The sequence below is a fragment of the Lytechinus pictus genome, chromosome 16 (genome assembly GCF_037042905.1).
Source record: "Lytechinus pictus isolate F3 Inbred chromosome 16, Lp3.0, whole genome shotgun sequence".
Lineage (NCBI taxonomy): Eukaryota > Metazoa > Echinodermata > Echinoidea > Temnopleuroida > Toxopneustidae > Lytechinus > Lytechinus pictus.
This window is the reverse complement of record NC_087260.1, coordinates 14,290,519-14,312,029: the sequence shown is the minus strand read 5'-3', so window position 1 is coordinate 14,312,029 and position 21,511 is coordinate 14,290,519. Positions and strand designations below refer to the sequence as shown.

Sequence of the window (21,511 nt, the reverse complement as noted above, 5' to 3'; positions counted from 1 at the left end):
CAATTTTTAGATACCCCGGCCTTAAACATCCCACTGGGCATTTTACCCGATATTACCCGGGTTGTAACAGGTAATAACGTAGTTATTACCACGGTAACACCAGTGGGTAGTAACGGGGAAATAGTAGACCAATCTTTCCCCGTTATTACCCGGACCCGATATTACTCCATTTACCCAATATTACCCAGTATGATGTAACCGATATTTCCAGTTATTTTCATGATATTACTGCCCGATATTACTCCATTTACCCAATATTTCTCAGTATGATGTAACTACTATTTCCAGCATTTTAATGATATCACCACCTCATATTACTCTGTTTACCCAATATTACCCAATTAATGTCGGCTCATTAAAAAAACAATTAGTGTCATTAGGGTCATTGAAGCACATTTTTACAACTCCATACTCTAAGCCATATCATCTTATCCTATCCTAAAATCCTACATCCTAATCCTAATCCTATCCTACACCTATCCACCAAACCCTGTCATTTACTTCTATATATTGAGCGAGTTTACAACACTTGACAAATTATGGTTAACAATTATTCAACCCTAAAACATTTTTCTAAAATTAATGTCATGATTATGACTAATATGATATATAAACTACACATTTTTCTGAAAATTTTCTGGGTGGAATAATTGCATAAACATAAACACATTAATTATTACAGCTATATTAGCTAAAATTTTGGCCATTTATTGTAGTAATGAATATTCATGAGTAACTAATATTCCCAGCATTTTCCTGATATTACCATCTGATATTACTCCATTTACCCAATATTAATGGGTTCCGCATGGGTTGGAGGTCTCGTTTCCATCTGAGTCCTATCTGGGCACCATGTGGGTTCAAGTATATGTTTTCATCTGGGTTCCATGTGGGCCCATATGGGACCCAGATATCCCAGATAAGAACCGTATGTGATCCAGATACTTTGCTGTCTGGGAATGGAAGCGTTTCAACATTACCCATTACCCCTTATCAACCTGTTTGTAACTGGGTAAAATTTGGTTTCATCAGGGTGATAACAGTAATTTTTTGGACTTTGAAAATTTCGCTGGGATTGCTGTAAGATTGCTCTTATTACTAAAGTTTGCAATGTTATAACCAATCAAAGTCATTCAACATTACCCTTATTACCCCTCACCACCCTGTTGTAACTAGGTAAATGTAGGTTTCATCAGGTTGATAACAGTAACAGGTATCAACAGTAATTATAATTTCGGTAATAACATGGTAATAACGGTAATATTTGGTGTTACTCAAATTTCCGGGTGATATTACCGGTAATAACCGGTAAAATTGGTAATCGGTAACAAATTGCCCAGTGGGATGGTCTCCTTCAATTTTGGGTGATAACCTTTTTTTTCTGCTTGTTAAATTTCAATTAATCCTTAATAATGGGTAACTTTTCAGCCAAAATGACCGGTAAATATGGGAATGGGTTTTGAATCTTTAGCCGCGCACCCCCGCGGGCCGTCCGAAACAAAATCGAAGTACCGCCCCCCCCCCCCCCCCGGAACAAAGAAAGAAAAAAATGAGAAGGAAACGTGAAAGAATAATTACAAACATACAAAACTTTAAAAAAAGTAACAACAGTGCTACAATCGGAGAAAGGGCCATATTTTTCAGGCATATTTTCTGTTTAGAACGCTTTAATGAAAATCTAGGGACGAGCATGGTATCGTCGTAACAGAGAAACAGCTGTCAATCGTGCATGTATCGAACCACAATACCGAATTAAAAACAACAACAAAGAAAAGTCGTTGTCTTCCTTAAAGCGTGTAAATTACCTATTTTCATTCTAAATAAAGACGTGTCACGTGATATCTTTCTCGAGAGGTTCGTCTGTGCGATAAATTATGACCATTTGATTATTTAGAATCATTCTGAAATTTATTTACTTCGTGAATTGTCTATTTTTAGCGCAGAATACCTATCTGTAAATGATTAATTGGCATTTAATTACAAAATTCTCACAGCGTGAGACTAGTCAACTCGCGCTGGCGTGTCACGTGATATATTTCGCGCCAGGTTCGTCTGTGTGATTTTGTACACAAAAGGGTCTGCTAGCTGTTCAAGAAATATTGTTTGGTTGTGGAATTTGATTTAAGTACAGTAAATTACAAGTTCAGACAATGGCAGCCAGGGATTACATTGCAGAAAAGGGTGAGTGTATTTTACGACAGTTTTTTATCTTGTTTTTGTGAGATGTTGAGACGGAGAACAGTTTGGATGATCGGATGAATTGAAGCCAGTCGCACGCGCCGGCCGCGGTGAAGCCATTTAAAGTTTAAATGGACGCAGTGCACTTGCTCCCATGCCTGAGCTGCATATTCAAAGCCTAGCCAGCGACGGGGCGCGGGCTCCGACGCGACTCCGCTCTGACTCCGAGCCCACTGCTGGCCTGGACATCGCCCAAAAGTAATATTTTATAAATCTAACTTACTAACGTTGAGTGTGAGCGGAATGGGAGGGAGTTCAGTTAGGCTTCATAAGAAATAATCATTTCCTATTTTCCTAATGGCTGCATTTGCATGATGTATGGATTCTATTTCATCTGTTTTCTCTTTCTTACTTGGGCCCTAGTAAAATTTCATTCAGGTTTGTAAAAAAGAGAAGACCAGACTAGAGACTACTCTTAAGTCTATAAATTAATAGTAAAATTACATAGCCTACCAAACCTATTCAAAACCATTTGGATCAAATGTTGGATGTGGCATTTTTCAATGAAAAAGACAATAATATGACTATTTTGGAGTCAAAGTCAGATCAGCAGTTCTGCAAGCAGACAAATCTGATTGTACTCCTACATGTAATATAATAATACAGCAGGAAATTAGCTTAAATCGGCATCATCATTTTGCAGTGAAACTTGTACTTGTTAATGTTATTATCTTCAACCAAGATTTAAAGTGTACAGTCATGCGTTCTAATTATTCTATTCAAAGAACTTATACAGAAGATAAACCAATTGACAAGTCCAATAAACAATACATGTACATTCGAGAATCACAGAAGTAGGCTATATACATCTTAATGCAATGTTTTTATTGCAAATATGAAGCTCATCATTGGGTCAAACTACAATGCCAATAAAATGTCAAACATGCTTTCAGTTTACATACTGAATGACTATGAGTCCATGACAATTCTTTGGTCTGGAACATGAAGAGATCAGATTCTGGATTTGCCTGCATTTCATGTTCAATAGAACTAGATCAACAATGAAAAAAAAAACAGTTGAGACCTACTCAGGCCTGTGCCTACAATTGTACCCTACATCAATTCCAGAGTTGACCCTCTTCCCGCTCTTTTTGTGAGGGTAAGAGTCTGTATGGTGGATTGTACAGGACGGTATAGAAATTGAAGGGATTCTGCCAGGTTCATGTATTCTGGCCCCGTAACACAAAGGTTAGCGATTAATCGCTAATTTGAAAGTACAATTCTGATTGGTTCCTAGTTATTTTGCTGAGCAAAATGTGCATGCAACGATGATCTTGATAGGCCATTTCTTTTAGCGATTAATTGCTAACCTTTGTGTTACGTGGCCCAGGTCATCGTCTGTATCTCTGCTCAGGACAGTTCCCTTGCATTCCAGAATTCGGAGTTGCACCATCTGCAGCATCAACAAAGATATGTCTGATCCTCTTGTGGATGATTTGATCTCCTAGAAATGGTCCCCTGCTTCTTTGTTGGAGATATCTCATTCAGTATCTTTTCTTTGAGAGCATGTCTATGCCCTCCTTTGGCCTTGTTGTCAGGTGACGATTCTGAATTTGCTTGAGAACCTGAATCACATACAATGAACTTGTTGTAGATAGTCAAAGTAACTCCTCTAAATGTTCCATTTCTATCCATCAAGAGAGATTCTCCTAGTTTTACCAGATTTCATGTAAATGTAGACTCATTCTGACAGTGATCTTCTGTGGATGCTAAGAAGGTGACATAATCTTTGATTTTCTGTAGAGTGACAGGTTTCTCTAAGATTCCTAAATCCTTGAGCATGCACAGTCTTTGCTTAGCAAGGCTTGCACAAAAGCAAGATAGTGTCAGTTTTGGCAGTCTTCCGAGTTTCATCCTACCAATGTCCTTGAGTGTGATCTTGAATCCTGATAGTGTCAGAGACATGCTTACTGCCAGCGCCTTGTGCAATGAGCTCATACATTGTAGCAAATAAGTTGAATATCGTTTGAATATCTTCCATCCTCGTAACCACTTCTTTTTCTGCCATGATGTCATCGAATTCAGTTTGTTATTGATCAATTTCCTTTCTAATTATGATTTGATTTTACTTTTCGACGTGTTTTTCACAGCTGAGAATTTTTGTGTTCTTAAATCTTACTTGCTCCATTCACACTATCACATACTACATGTAGCATGAACTTCAAGTTCTTGCTGAAGGCGAAGGTGGCCTTAGTTCAGGAGCCTGACCATGTTTGTGCACAGTCAAGAACTGCAGGGGTAAAAAAGAAAAACCTAAAAGGAAAGCAAATAAAGTTTCCAGGAACATTGATTGTTCACTTAATCATCAAGCGATTGAATATCTGCCCTTTGATTCGTTTAAGATATAAATAGATGCAAATATCTTCTCCCCATTTCACACATTTTCTTTCTCACTTCAATTTTTTTCAGACAAATGCAGAGGCTTCTTGACTGATTTCTATGTTGATGGAGGCAGGAAAGGAAAGAAGAACTTCAAATATGCACAACAGTTGGTAAGAAATTACTTTTACCCATCTTCACAAATATCAGTTACGTGTGCCATGACCATGTAGACTGTTCTTACTAGAGAATTAAAGGAATAATGTTATTTAGTCTTATTTGATAGCTTTTGACTCATCAGAATGATGACCTGAATTTTATAGCATCATCCGTTAACCATCAATGGAAGAAGCTGTTATAGGGTGTACATGTACTGTCATGTACATGTATGTTTCTAATTTTTCTGTGTTTGAGTTTCAAAGTAACATTTTTTGTACTTGGATACAAATTACTGTTGGATATTTATGTTCTGTCGCGTAACAAAGCATTCTCTCTATTCAAGGCAGTTAATAAACCTAAAATCATTTAATCCAATATTACTGTGAACAGTGGCGTAACTACGGGGGGGCACGTGCCCCCCCCAATCGGCTGACCAAAAAAAAAAAAAAAAACGGGGAAAAGGAGAAAAAGAGGGAGAAAGGAAAAGAAACGAAGTGGGAAAGAAGACATTATTGTTCATTATAATGTTATATTATATCATAATTATGTTATGTTATATTATATTACATAAGAAACATTTTTTTTCATAACTTTATGAAACATAATTTGCTCAGGGCCTATGTCCTCATTGTTCCTGGTGCTCGCATTGTCTGTTTACCGAGATATATAATCCTGTTATACTAAAACCTCCCGTTTTCAAGTCAATATACACCAAACTGCCAAATATATTTCCTCGCACTTCGAGTTATTGTTTTATGTACAATAGTATGCTTCTTTTTCATGACTACTTAAAGTGATTGCCCCATTTTAAGGTCTTGATATAAAACATTTCCTGTCCGTGCTTACGTTCGCAGTAGTGGATTGGTGAAATATGTCTGCTCTCCATGGATTCCTAGAATCAGTCCTTAAATGTCCCTCTTTCTAATCTGAATATCAAAAATTTTCAGCTCGCGCTTCGCGCTCGCATCATTTGGTTAGTGAACTACGTATGGTCTTCGTGAATTTCTACAAACAAGCCTTAAAATGCCCCTCTTCAGGTCTGAATTTCCTAAATTTTCAGCTCGCGCTTCGCGCTCGCAAGATTTGATTAATGAGATGGGTATGTTAATCATGATTACAAGTGCTTTATGTGCATGTTTAGATGTAATTCTAACAAAATCAGCAAGCGCTTATTGGCAATCGCATTAGATGACTATGGTGAGATGTGTATACTCTTAATGCATTCTAAAATATAGTCCTTAAAATCTTCCTGTTTTGGGGTCAATATTTACAAATATTTCAGCTCGCGCTTCGCGCTCGCATTATTTAGCGAGACAGGTACATATCATGATTACAAGAGATTGATTATAATTTCCCTTTTTAGGTCTAAATATCAAAATTTTTAAGCTCGCGCTTCGCGCTCGCATTATTTGACCAGTGAGAGACATATCCGTTTAATGGCACTGTCCTTAAAATATCTCTATTAGGTATACCTGGCAGCTGGGCGCTCTTTGCGCGCTCACTTAGTGACTCAAAACTTTTGCTGGTGCCCCCCCCAATGCCGTGACCCACGGTACGCCACTGACTGTGAAGGAAGTGGGTGAGTCCTGGACAATATGTTTGTGAGCAGGAACAGGTTTCCTATATACACAAATATGTGTCTTTTCAAGGGTTCAATACTATGATTACTTCAGGTATCAATTCAATCATATCCAACACTTTTTTTCAGTTAAAATCTTTTTGTATTAATTTGTTTAGGTGAGCATTGCACACAGAGAGCAGGTTGCCCTCACCATCGACCTCGACGATGTCTCTGAACACGATCCAGAACTTGCTGAGGCCATCGTTGAGAACACCCGCCGTTACATCCAGCTCTTTGCTGATGCGATTCATGATCTACTTCCAGATTACAGACAGAAAGAGGTTAGGATGCTTTTTGCGTTCTTGTGTATTTAACTGATTGTTCAGCTGTTTGTCTTAATTACTGATATCTGTTTTGATGCTAGGAAGTTTCACTGAAATTCCATACATGTAGTGTGCTCATGATCATCTAATTCATCTCACAAATGCTTGAGTGAACCCAAATATCCAACAGTGTTTTTCCATATTTATTAAAGCTCTCACTGAATTTCTAAATTTAATTTAGTACCATACTTTTTTTTTTATTATTGTTGATCAATTGCAGCAAATTTGATCATTTTAAGGCTTAAGATGTGCTTTCCATGCTCAATTAAAACTTCAAAATTCATTTTGGGTGAATTATTGGTGGCCTTGGGGGGTGACAGGTGTATGATTTATAATTGTAGACCTTTTCTTTTCTAGCTTTGTTGTCTAGTTATGTCTGTTTCATTACCTTCTGATTGTAATCTCATGTGTTTATTTGTTTGCTCTAACAAAGTATTTTACATTCTTCACATGAAATGTAGGTGATCCACAAAGATGCGTTGGATGTGTACATCGAGCATCGTCTTCTTATGGAGCAGAGGGTGAGAGGTCCTAACGCTGGTGAGCAGCCTCGTGATGCAAGGAACCAGTTCCCCGCTGAACTTATGAGGAGATAGTAAGTCATACTGATCGATTGCCACTTGGTCTTATCTTTCTTGGACTGTTCCCATTCGCTCTATTCTCACTTGATATAATTCCACTCAAATTTAATTTGCTGGTGATGGACCATGTAGGTATTTTCTTGAAAATATGAAATTAAAAGGAATCATTTAATCATTAAGGCCCTGTCATATGGTTGAAGAAATTGCAATTACATGTTGTGTGTGGTTTTGACGACAATACCAAGCTTGTATTCAAATGAAGCTTGGACCAAATGACAGACAGACAAAATCAAGAGTGTATCAAATTGGTCCAAGTGACAAAATTGCAACATATTCCGGTTGGTATCATCAGCCTTTACTCTGAGGCAATTACACAAACGGGACAAACTTGAAATGATCTTCAGAATTATGAATTATTAATCTTCCAATGAATAGTGTGTGACAGGCTAGCACAATTCATCGTCTGGCATTTATGAAATGAAGCCAACGTAACTGCTGCTTGCATAAATTTCAACACAAAAGACAATGGCATCTCCGCTGGACACATTTATGAAACCATTCCAATGTCTTGCTATTTTTGGAGAAAAAAATGAAAAGAAAGCTATTTTTTATGAAGATAAGATACATAAGATATTTATTTGTCTCTCTTTCTGAACATACGCGTTGTTACAAAAGTGTTTTTCAAGTACAGGCAATATAAATCTTCAGTACAATCACAGACCATCATGGTAGTAATAAAAAAAACTAAACAAGAAACACATTAATGTTATTTCTTACAGTGAGCTGTACTTCAAGACGTCCTCCCAGCAGAAAGCCCTCTCTGTCCGTGACATCAAGGCTCAACGTATCGGCAAGCTGGTCCAGGTTCGAGGTATCGTGACCAGGTCAACAGAGGTCAAGCCCATGATGACCGTTGCAACATACACATGTGACCAGTGCGGTGCTGAGACTTATCAACCGGTAGGTGGTTAGGCTTCATACAAGTAATTACCTGCTAATGTTAAGGTCAGAAATAGAATAGTATGCATTTTGAATGATTTTTAATGAACACATCCGTAATTACTGGATTTGATTATACATGTATACATTTAAAGATAAATGCCAGTTGTGGTAACAATCTCAAAATGAGTTTGAACAGAATCAAATAAAACAACCACCCAAGTGTTTGTAAATATAGATATGTGCCAAATGGCTCTGAAAGAAAATACGTGTTTGCTGAGAAATGAGCAAAGTAAGCATGGAATTCCATCAAATGTTGGGTATTTGCCATGCAGTATTAATACACTGTCCCACATATGCTTTTCTGTGTTAGTAATCATCAGAAATATCTGTTTTGAGCCAAGATTTCATGATTTCACAAAGATAAGTTTACAGTGACAACCTTGATTTAGAAGACTTTCTCATGAAATAATTGTTTACTGCAACTTCTTTCTTTTACCTTTGATAAATATGTGATGTTAATGTGAGCAAAATGTCTTTTCTTCGAATTTTCCCTTATCGTTTTAGATCAATTCACCGATGTTCATGCCTCTCCTGACGTGCCCTAGTCAAGAGTGTACAACAAACAAGTAAGTGGATAATGCAGAGCCAATATTCTTGTATTTTACTATATTTAAAAACTTCTTTTAGCAAAGAGGAACAATAAAACTAAGTTTGAGATTTTCAAAGTGTTTTTCTCTGAAATTTGCACTCCATAAAATTGTGGTCTAATTTGGCCTCAAGTCAACTAAACCTTTGATATGAGAATACTACCCATTGAGTACTACAGTAGCAATGAAGGAGATAATTTTGTAAATTCATTGAGGCCATTCTCGTTACGCTTTCTAGAACTACTTTACTGGAAACCGATTCGGGAAACCAGTTTGGAAGATCGCTTTGCTAGCGTTCCCACTTGATCACACGAAAGTGGTTTTCAGAATCACTTCACTTAAAGCGATCCTGTTCCTATGGAAATGCTCTCAGTGGGGTGACACCTTTCGCGCGAAATTCGAAACCGCAGCGTAGGCATTCTACACCTGTCGTGTGGAGTAGCGCACTCAAAATGTGCGAAGATCGCTTCCCGAAGAACGGTTGTGTCCTCACGCACGCTAAAACCAGTTTAACGAGGGAAAGCGATATTGAAAACTACATTGCGAGGTGGTTTTCTGAACCGGTTTGAAGATCGCTTCCAAGATTGCTTCGACCGTTCTCACTATATGTTAAACTAGTTTCCAGTAAACTAGTTTTAGGAAAGTAGTGAGAACGGTGTCATTGATGGAGGTACATTGTAGGTCCATGGCAGTTGTTATTTTGCATCTTCAACCATCCACCACAAACACAATCTGTTTTTTTTTTCTAGATCCGGTGGTCGTCTCTACCTCCAGACCCGAGGGTCAAAGTTCGTCAAGTTCCAGGAGGTCAAGATCCAGGAACAGAGTGACCAGGTTCCAATCGGTAACATCCCGCGCAGCATGACGGTCTACGCTCGGGGCGAGACAACGCGCCAGTGCCAGCCGGGCGATCACGTCAGCGTTACCGGCGTGTTCCTCCCGATGTTGAGGGCGGGCTTCAGGCAGATGACCCAGGGTTTGCTCTCGGAGACCTTCATGGATGCACATGTGAGTCTTTATTACAGTCTGTGGAGCAGGAAAAAAAATTACATGGGGACTAAGGGTGATTTAGCCCCCAAAATGCTCATTATAGTCCTGAAAAAGAAATTTAAAAAAGAACCCCAGGAAGTCCCCATTTGTTGATAATTGCTTCATGAAATGTTTTCCTATATTCTACTCAGAATTCAAATCACATTCAGGGCCCCGTCTTACAAAGAGTTACGATTGATCCAATCAATCGTAACTCTATGGAAATCCATCAGTGTCATAATTTTTTCTGCAGGAAATTTGCAAAATGTCATTGTAAACAAAGGCAGACACACCAAGTTGTCAAGAAAACAATTAATTTATGAATATGCATTCATATCTAGAAATCTTTTAAACTAACATACATTTTAGATGTTTTTGTTGCTGGCCGTCCATACTGTAGTTGTGGTTGATTGGATCAATCCCAACTCTTTGTAAGACGGGGCCCCGGTCTATTTGCATGATACATTTGTATTGATGGTGGCACAATCTTTTATCTTATTTCTTCCATCCAGAGTATCATCAAGATGAACAAAGCGGATGATGAAGAGATGTCGATGGAGGAGCTATCTGAGGAGGAGGTTCAGCAGATAGCAGGTGAGTCAGACTCCTTGGCCCAGTTTCACTAAAACATGTTATCAATCCCAATGTGCAATTACAAATTGCCGTTAAAAGCTAACAAACTAAAGCGATGAAAATGTGATTATTTTCCGAATGAATTTTTATCAAATTCTAGGGGGATGAAAAAAAAAAAAACTTCTACCCCCATTAAAGGGATGGTCCGGGCTGAAAGTATGTATAGCTTAATAAATAGAGTAGAATTCACTGAGCAAAATGCCAAAAATTTCATCAAAATCGGATAACAAATAACAAAGTTATTGAATTTTAAAGTTTAGCAATATTTGGGGAAAACAGTCGTCATGAATATTCATTAGGTGGGCTGATGATATCACATCTCCACTTGTTCTTTTGTATTTTATTATATGAAATGAGGTTTATTCAAATTTTTTCCTCCAAGAAGTAGAAAAATTGGAATGACAACTGATAAAGTGCATTAGATATTTATTGCTGCAACTTATTTCATTATACGGGAGACATATTATTCACACATATATGAAAAAAATTATGATTTTATGTAATAACATAAGAAAACGGAAAGTGGAGATGTGACATCATCAGCCCACCTAATGAATATTCATGACGACTGTTTTCACAAAATATTGCTAAACTTTAAACTTCAATAACTTTATTATTTGTTATCCAATTTTGATGAGATTTTCGGCATTTTGCTCAGTGAATTCTACTCTATGTATTAAGATATGAATATTTTCAGCCCGGACCATCCCTTTAAACCCTTGGTTTATGCGATCGGCCTAGTGCATCATGTAGAGTCTGAAGTGGTGAGTCTAGATTCACTATTTACTGTGGCTTGGCAGTGACATAGTTTGATGTCCAGTCTTCACTCATAATTCATGGTATAATTGGTTCAAGTGTAAAATATGAGTCTGTGCTTGGGGACTCCTATTGTCGGCCATTTTATCCAACAAGTCCTGTTCTAAGAGTTACCATAGTAACTGTGCTTTTCAGCCAATCAAAATCAGGAAAGTTGTCAGATCTGACCAAATTTTGATAATGATAATATTGACGGTATATTTACCCAGGGTAGCCACTTTAGTTCCGAAAACTGTTCTCCCAGCGGGCCCTGCTATTATTATTACCCGGCTAAGCTAGGCTACCTATTCAGGTGCACACAGCTTTTTGAGGAATTACTTCCTGCCGGTACCCATTTACCTCACCTGGGTTGAGTGCAGCACATTGTGGATAAATTCCAGGCTGAAGGAAATTATGCCAGGAAATTTTGAATGATAAATGTTGATAAAATTCTCCCCAGATGCATGAAAATCTTGATCATGTTTGTGAATTTAATACCCGACATATCACATCTCACTATCATGTGTATAACGCAATATCTAAGCGCATTAATCCATTGTGGCCTTTTCACCCGGCAGAGGAGGACTTCTATGAGAAGCTTGCCTGTTCCATCGCACCCGAGATCTACGGCATGGAGGATGTCAAGAAAGCTCTCCTCTTACTCCTGGTCGGTGGGGTCGATAGGTCGCCCAAGGGCATGAAGATCAGAGGTAAGAAATAGTCTCTCTCTTTGGGATGGGATTACTTGCAGAATTAACAAAAACTCTATGTGGCACTGATTTGAAGACAATGTGGGATCTGTGTATTCCTGAAGTGTTATTAGTGAGTTTTTGTAGTTGCAAAGGGACAGATTCTACAACATATTAAATCTATTCAAAATGCCCATCAAATCACAATAGACAGCTTTTGTAGAGGTCTTTGTCGAAAATTGGTGAACCGGGACAGCAGATTGTCCTAAGATTCGGAGCTGCCGAATTATTGCAAATATGTCATTTGTCCAGAGTCCAGGACAGCACTACACTGCAAAAAAAACAGTGTTAATTAAACACCAGCCCAGAATCTATATATGTCCACACTAGAGAAGTGTTAAACAACACCAGTTTGGTTTTGGTCTAACCCCAGAAAGGTGATTTTACAACACCAATTAGTATTAAAACATCATTGGTTTGATTCCAAACTGGTGTTGCTTCAATACTTCTCTGGTGTGGACATATATAGATTCCGGGATGGTGTAAAATTAACACCGGTGTTTTTGCAGTGTACTGTTTTGATTCACTGATTTTCGAGAAAGGTTGCTTTATCATGAAAGGCTTTAGACAATCTATTCTCTACATTCCAGAAAACTCCCTATCGTCCTCGTGTAAGGCTAAAGTAAGTCAATGTGTCTTTATTTTCTTTAAATCAGAAATTATAAGAAAACTATCATTGAACTGCATTTTATATTGATTTGTTATTTAGGTAACATTAACATCTGTTTGATGGGTGATCCTGGTGTCGCCAAGTCTCAGTTGCTCGGATACATTGACCGTCTTGCGCCAAGGAGTAAGTACATCTTTGCAATTTATTCTTGTTTTAATTCAATTTGTTTTTATTTTGATTAAACTTCATTTCATGTGATTAATACAATAATATACTGTTTTTCTGTAGGGAAGACATGCATTTGAAAGTCCTCTCTCAAGATAAAGAAAAAAATATCTTAGAAAAACATAAGTTTACATTACATAGATGCACTACAATGTATGCAGATAAAGCTTCAGAAAGATTTGTTTGGCCAAACCTCCACTGATGTATGGGGGTTTCATTTCAGATTTTGCTTTGATCTTCACTTTTTGTTCGTCTTAATTCAAGTTTTGGACTGCCTGAAAATTGTGTTTTCTGTAAATTTCTGTGCAGTCCCTGTAATTCCCCAAAGTTCTGTGAAATTTTTCTGTTTGCTGCATCGTGGAAAACTGGGAAGTTTAATGTGGAACATCCTTGTATCTCTTTTTTCCAGGTCAGTACACGACAGGTCGAGGGTCATCCGGCGTCGGTTTGACCGCTGCGGTCATGAAGGATCCCGTCACCGGTGAGATGATCTTGGAAGGGGGCGCCCTCGTGCTGGCCGATGAGGGCGTATGCTGCATCGACGAGTTTGACAAGATGAACGAGACGGACAGGACGGCTATCCATGAAGTGATGGAACAGCAGACTATCTCTATTGCAAAGGTGATTTATATCTTCAGCTTGCTCAGCATGTATTCATTCATGGCAGGGGAAAGAATTATGTGGGGCTATTGGTGATTTTGCCCCCCAACACCTCAAAAGAGCCCTGGGGGGCCATTTCATAAAGTTGTTTGTAAGTTGAGAGTGACCTTAAGAACGACTTGTGAACTTTCCTTGTGGTAAATGATATTCTAAACGTTCATTGGTGATTATGTAGTGCCTGAGAAAGGATCACCAGTCGTTCTTAAAGTCGCTCTTAACTTATACGGACAGCTTCATGAAGCACCCATAAAAAAAAATTCAAAGAGAAAAATTCCCATTCTCTGCAATGTTAATGCTTATCCAATGTTGGGAATTTAGGCTACAGTTTTTGAAAAAAGGCCCCCTAATTTAAAAAAAAAAAAGCCAGTATGGGGCCTAAATGTATCTGAAATGATTCGCCTCTGTTTTCTTATTCATATGACAGGTTATAATGCTATCAATTTTCACGACTTCAGCAGTTCATGGCAATAAGTGAGAATGAGAAAATGGGGGTCAGACGTACAAAAAAAAGTTGGTTATTTTATGGAATTGCCCTTCAGCTTGTATGTAGTCAATATGTCTTGTGGTTCATTGATTAAGTCATTGAACGATGGACTATGAGGTCCAAAGTTCAACTCCCACCATGGCATCCACACATTTTGATCGCTACAATTGCCACACTTAACTTGGGAGGGATTAAAGGGAGAAAGAAGTTCCTTGAATACTTGTGTGCCATAAGTTCTATTAATTGCTCTGTTGGTGTGCAATAATTTGCAATATTCTATCAGATTAAGTCTTTTGAGTATGAAAATCTCTTTTAATGCCCCAGGCTTTACATGTTTTGAATCTCTTCATCATGAAGTTGATTTGTTAGTTTAGATATATATATATATATATATCAATTTTCATTTAAATATCGCTTTCTTGAAACTCACCAGGCCGGTATCATGACCTCGTTGAATGCCCGTGTCTCTATCCTGGCTGCTGCCAACCCCGCTTATGGTCGTTATAACCCTAAGAAATCCCTCGAGCACAACATCCAGCTTCCGGCTGCACTTCTATCTCGATTCGATCTTTTGTGGCTCATCCAAGACAAGGCGGACAGGGAGAATGATTTGAGGTGAGGAAGCTCAGATCATTGTTGAAATACTCCCCAGGGAGTGGAGAGAGGGTATACATTTATGTTCAGGACAGGGCATACACGAAGAATGATTTGAGGTCAAGAATTTCAGTACAACACAGATTGTTTGATTGCTGGAATGCTTTCCGGGAGTGGACAAAGTGAGCAATTCAAGCTTGACAAGGCTGATAGGGAGAATGATTTGATGTAAATGAGCTCACTACAAAACAGATTGATTGCTGGTCTGCTCCCCAGGGAGTAGAGAATGAGTACATATTTGTGCAGGATGAGGTAGACAGGGAACGATTGGGGGAGAGAGTTTCAGTACAAGACAGATTGATTGCTGGTCTGCTCCCCAGGGAGTAGAGAATGTGTACATATTTTTGCAGGATGAGGTAGACAGGGAAAATGATTTGAGGTATGAAGTTCAGTACAAGACAGATTGATTGCTGGAATGCTCCCAAAGGAATTGAGAAAAGTTTATGTTTGTATGCAGGAAAGGGCAGATAGGGAATGTTATTTGAGGTATGAAGTTCAGTACAAGACGGATCGATTGCTGGAATGCTTCCCAGGGAGTGGATAAAGTGTATACATTTTTGTGCAGGACAGGGCAGACAGTGAGAATGATCCAAGAGAGTTTCAGTACAAGAAAGAATGATTGCTTGAATGCTCCCCAGGGAGTGTTGAAAGAAATGCACTGTGTGCAGGCAAGCCAGCACCTGATGATTAGGATAATAAAATATTTATAAAATGTTTAGAGACATTGGTCCAATGTATTAAGTGATGTATTAATTTGTGGTATGAAACTGTTTGTACCCTGATTAGTTATATTCAGAATAAATTTGAGGAATTTTCTTGTTACTATACAGTGTAGTAATTACCAATCTGTGACTTTTTTTGTCTTTTGCAGACTTGCCCAACATATCACCTATGTTCATCAGCATTGCAAGCAACCTCCCACCCAGACGAACCCACTTCACATGAACCTAATGAGGTAAGTAACTCATTTATCATATGATTCAGAAAAACCTTTTTAGACCACACAAACTATAGATATAAGAGCAAAATTGAGGAAAGCTATCAACTCTTTGAATTTGACCATTTCAGGGTCCTATTTTGGCAAATGGAATTTAATGAGCTCATGTTGGAAGAACACTTTCCTAATGACATTTGCTAGTTTGCTTAGATTTTTCCCTCCTCCATTCAACACCATGCCATGTTTTCACTATTCCATATTGGTTCACCCCTTCCATAGGCACTGTATTAGAATGATTTTTTTTTCTTTCAAATGAGAGGGTGTATTGAACTTTATCTTGGAAGTGAAATAAGAATTAAAAAAATTGACATTTGACTTAAATACAAAAAGGTTTATGATTTTATTCAATTACCTAATGCAGAAACCTTTAACTTCTTGAATACATGTAGGTATCGGGGTTTTGATATATTGCCTTACCTCTTGAATAACTTTCACAAACTTTGATAATTAACCATTTTATGATATTCCCCAGGCGTTACATCGCCCTCTGTAAGACCAAACAGCCAGTCATCCCTGAGGCCTTGACGGACTACATCACAGGGGCGTATGTAGAGATGCGTAAAGAGGCTCGCGGGAGCAAGGATTCAACGTTCACCTCTGCAAGAACTCTGCTCAGTATTCTACGACTTGCGACAGCTCTGGTGAGTTGGTCTGTTTCAATTGGTCTCATGCTGCGGGTATCAGACAGAGGAATTGGTAGTACATCCGGTGTCCCGTAACACAAAGCCTAGCAATCATCGTAGAGCATTTTTTGTATGATTGATTAATCGTGAAAACTTTTCATCATTTTATGATGGCAACATCAGGTCCAAAGAATCTAAAAAAAAAAATCAAGCATACGATTAATCGCTAACCTTTGTGTTACGGGACCCAGAGGTTTTTTTGATAGGACATGGTTCCCATCTCAATCCCACTCCAGGGGAGCTTTTCATAAAACAAATCAATGATATTCACCTCAAATCCGTGCATCTGATTGGCTTATAGCAAATTAGTTAGTGAAAATAAACTACCCTGGTTTAGGTTCACTGCATGTTAATCCATTTAGTGTTTCCATGAAGGCTTATTTTTGCAATTATACCCCTGTAAAGAAAACGGTGCCAATTGTATTGTCTTTTATGCAAAATACTCAAAACTCTCCATTTTCTATGAGAAATCTTGCCCAACTTCATTCTATCTGTGATACTGATAATTTTGTCTGATATTCGAGCTTCCATACATGTGATATAGTCAGTAATGAGATTATAGAGAAAGGAGAATTGGTGTGCAGTAGAACTTTCTTGGTGTCTATAATAGTGTACATTTTACTTATAAAAGTTGCAAAAACTGTACGTAATAATTTCTCAATCTTATCTTTGTGAATACCATAGGCCCGTCTGCGATTGATTGAGGTAGTAGAGAAGGAGGACGTCAATGAAGCGATGCGCCTAATGGAGATGTCCAAGGAATCTTTGATTGGTCAATCAGATGCGGCTGCAAGGTATTATAGACTTGTCGTACTTTGCATCCGTAGGCAAAATATTGACTGAAATTTTTTTTATTTATAAAAAGGCTCTTCTGGCATTTGTTAATTGGCCTTTACAAGAGATTTGAAAAAGCTGTAATGTAGTAGTTTGTCGTATTTCATTTGCGAAACCATTTAGAATTAATGCTGCAATATATTGTTATAAACAGGAAGTCTCAGAAAGTGAATTACCCACTGAAATGATTTTGACCTTATTCTATTTCATAGTTAATGATCAATTTTCAACTTTAAACAACATCTTTAAAAATGTTTTTGAAATAAAACAAAAAGAAAGAATGGGGTAGATTTTTTGGTAATATACCTTGCGGTAAATACCAACTCATCAATAAATATTTTGTGATAACTGTAGCTGGCTAGTCTGCCTCAGATCACTGTGGATGTGCATTTCACAAGATCAATGGAGCACAGTCAACTGATCAGGCAGGACGCCCTCTATTGGCTGTGTCTGTACATACCAACAGCCTTCGGGGATATGACATAGACAGCAAGACTGGATATTGTATGTGCTCCGGTCTAGGGCATGTCCGGATGCTGCAATAATGGCTTTACCAAAAGGGTTCCATACGAAACAACGAGTCAGCTGCATAGAGGAAGTTGTCTGCAGATGTTTTAGACCCCCCCCCCCCAAAAAAAAAAATCTTTCACTTCTGATGTTGGGTTTCATTGTGGGCATAACATGTAGAATTAGGATTTTAAGCATGCCCTTCCTGATTGTATCGTGTGTAAAAAAAAAAATCCCTCTTCCCCAGGCCTCGCTGATAGTTCACTTCTGAATTAATGGCATCCACTGCTGACATATATCAATCTTAGATTTCAACGAACTTCAATCATTTTTTTCCTCTGATAAATTCCCTCTCCCCCAGGCCCCAGCGTGCCGAAGACGTGATCTACCGAATCGTGTGCGATGCGATCTCCGAGCTGTCCGGCCGTAGCATCAAGTACACCGAGGCGCGGCAGGCGTGCCTCGCCAAGGGCTACACCAACGACCAGTACGAGGAAGCCATCGAAGCGTACGAGGAGCTGAACGTTTGGCAGGTCAACACGGCGAAAACAAAGATCACTCTAGTATAGAACGATGATGACGACAATTCAGTCTGCAAGCACAGACTCGAGTTTGATATTTTGAAAATGTATACCATGTCTAGAATGAAGACTAGACTCCAAGCTCTCTCTCTCTCTCTCTGTATCATGCAGCCATAGCGCATAAGTGAATTTAGTCTCACTATTTCAGACTCTACATTATTTATGCATGACAAGAAATCAAAGGTCTGTGCCTGCAGACTATCGACGAGTATGTGCAGACATTGCTGTTGAATATATAGGAATATCAAGCATTCACATGTGCCCTGGAGTGAGAGGTTCCTGTGGGCTTTAGATTTTAACGTTGGCAAAGCGACCCAAGAGGAAAGTGTGAACTCCTGTGGTATTGTGGTGTAATCAAAGAACGCAGAAGAGGAGCAGGACGAATCGGGGAAAATAAGTTATGTCTGAATCTATGTGTATGAGGGACCTGCTGTTAAATTATTTGCCTCTGCTGTCTAGTGCATATGAACACATGTGTTGTTTTATTAGGTTAATGAAATCAGAAAAAAAAATAATATAGATAAATGTTAGTTGATAGGATGGCAAAAATCCATTGATGAATTTTAGATCTGTAATTTGAAGAAAAAAAAATATGTGATGTCACACGCGAGCAGCTCCTCGTTTGTCATGGATATTTTCCTCTTGAGTACCTGCTTTTCTTAAAACCAAGTTTTGGTGGATTTTACCTTCAATGGGTCGAAATCCTGTAGTCTTTGAGTAATAAAAAATCATTATTTAGATCATTAAGAGACATCTGGATAGAAGGTAGAACTACCAAGATGTGATGAAATATTGGGCAAGAATTCTGTGAAAACAATTCCTCAATTTGAAATCGTGTATTATGTTAAGGAAAAGGGAAAAGAAAGAAAATTTTGTATCCTTGATCAAAGATGCAATTCATTTACTCCGATCTGAAGAGAGAAAAATACTTTCATTTTGTGACGTCCAGGCTTTGAAGTTCATATCAGGAAAAATGACTGACTCCCCTATTAAGAACAAAGAATACAAGAGATATGTTGAAATATATTCAATTTAAGACAAGGGGTTCTTTTGAAAAAAAAACGAAAAAAACATTTGTGTGAAAGGTATTAGGGGCTTTAAGGCCCTGTCACATGACGACATCGTTCCGTGCAAGGCTTATGGGTGAGTTGCAGGTGATTGCCCACAACTCACCCGCAAATTTTTTTTTAGCATGCTCAAAAATTGTCTGCGTGCAAATCAGACTTGCGTGCGCTTCTGCGTGTGAGATTCGTGCAAGATACTGTCAGTGCGGGCAACCTGCGGGTAGCAAAAATAGTTACCCGCAAGTCACAAGCAAGGCTTGCATGGAACGATGCGACAGGGCCTTCAAGAAAAAGATGAATTTTTATTGAAGTATCTTATGAAAATTTTCTGGAATTAGCAATATTCTTGTATTTGACTGTACAAGCACTAATTTCATACAGAAATTCAACTTACTTTGGAATAACATGTAAGCCTTCAAGGTGTATTATTTAATCCTTAAAACTTTTTTTTTTTTTTTATTGCATGCTCGAGATGACTACTTTATCTTGGCAGAATCCTGGTTCAAAACAAATGAAACAAAAATATTGATAAACAAAGGAAATCCTACTCGTCCATTTAAAAAGGGAGGCAAATAGAGAGGAAACGATAGTGATAGCAATGACAATCATTTTCCTGTTTCCTGATTAAGTATGACTTTTTATAATAAGAGTAACTTGAAAGGGAAAGTAAATATGGGGAGGTGAAAGTTTTTTTAATTCTCTCTGTGATACTTATAAAGAATGTCAGTGCAAAAGGTCATTGGGGATAACTGCTGTTCAAATGCCCTCGTATTCAGTTCCTCTCGAGTCTCTTGAGTCCAGATTTAAAACAAAAACTTGGAATTTAATATTTTTTCTGGGAATGTTTCGAAGCTCACCAGCATAAAATTTGTTAGATTGCATTATAGTTTATATTAGATTCAATGGGATTTTCTTTGGCTCTCATGTTTTAGTTTTCCAAGGCTCTTGGCTGAATTTCGGATTTGAATTTGGCCCGAGCCCCCATTTAACTTTGTTTCCTGCTTTTGACCCATTGAGCCTTATGCTTGAGATAAGTTGGGCCGTAGTCAATGGAAAATGTGAATTATATGGAAATGAAATTAAGTTGTATTGGTTTAGAGAATTTTGTTCCAGGTTATTCCACTAAAGAGTTATCGGAGCTACCTTTACTTCAGCCTTCGTTTGTCATGTGAGGCAAGAGAATGCTTTCCAACAACAGCAGGAAAGAGCATTAAAGAGAAATTCCAGTAGTTGCAGTAAACACTGATTTCATGAGAAAGTCTGTAAAACCAGGCTTAATTGTCAGTATATCATCGAGGATCTAGATCTGGTAGTTACATAAACTGAACTTTGTGAAATCTTGAAATCTACGCTGAAAAATGTTCAGACTGAACTTCCCTAACACAGATAAGCGCACGTGGGACTGTGTATAATTATTGCTTTGAGCGTCGGGCCCGACGCTCTACCCGAATCCTGTGCTTATTTGCTGATTTCTCAGCAATTACACAATTTCTTCCAGAATCCTTTGGCACATGCGTTTTATTTATACAAACATACACTTTGGTGGTCATTTCATTGGATTCTGTACAAACTCATTTTGATATCGTTACCAAAACTAGCATTTACCTTTAAAGCAAAAAATTGAGTGATTTTACACTGAATTGTAAGAACAGCACGAGAGCAAAATGTCAAAAATATATATTTGTGTAAAATATACAGTGAAGTAAAGGTATTTGTGGTATTCCCATTTTTAAAAATTCTGTTTCATTAATTTGAGACAACATAATTTTATCACAAAACACTTTCATGTTCGATATTTATAGTTAATGCTTGACATGCGATTATGATTTGATTGTATTCCTCTCACGCATGTTGGATTAAAATACTACCACTGATAAAGGATGAATTAATATCTTGATGTAAATAGTTGTAGAAATTACACTCACATGTATCTGTAATCTATGTAAAGAAACCAAGGAATATTGATGAATGAAATAATTTCTCTTCCATTTTTTGTCTCTTGATATGTAAAGGGGTATCACATTATTCTATATTTTAGCAAAGCATCCCCGCCCAGTGAAAGAATCTTCTTTGCCTGAATTAGTACATATGAAAAATTGCGAATGTGTATTTTGTATATTTCAATAAAACTTTGTGTGTTGAACATGTTCGTTCCTCAGCATTCTAGTTTGTTAAC

General features: G+C 37.9%; 1 protein-coding gene across 1 annotated transcript; it reads left to right on the top strand.

Annotated features, from left to right (window-relative positions):
- Window positions 1–1,746: 1,746 nt before the first annotated feature.
- On the top strand, window positions 1,747–21,478 carry LOC129278777 (DNA replication licensing factor mcm7-like). The gene is made up of 16 exons (XM_064111516.1): window positions 1,747–2,181; window positions 4,648–4,730; window positions 6,454–6,618; window positions 7,122–7,255; window positions 8,021–8,201; window positions 8,748–8,809; window positions 9,580–9,838; window positions 10,372–10,453; window positions 11,866–11,997; window positions 12,746–12,829; window positions 13,281–13,492; window positions 14,449–14,630; window positions 15,541–15,624; window positions 16,139–16,307; window positions 17,034–17,143; window positions 18,052–21,478. The coding sequence occupies exons 1-16, from the start codon at window positions 2,151–2,153 to the stop codon at window positions 18,257–18,259; spliced, it is 2,178 nt and encodes a 725-aa protein (XP_063967586.1). The 5' UTR covers window positions 1,747–2,150; the 3' UTR covers window positions 18,260–21,478.
- Window positions 21,479–21,511: the final 33 nt, after the last annotated feature.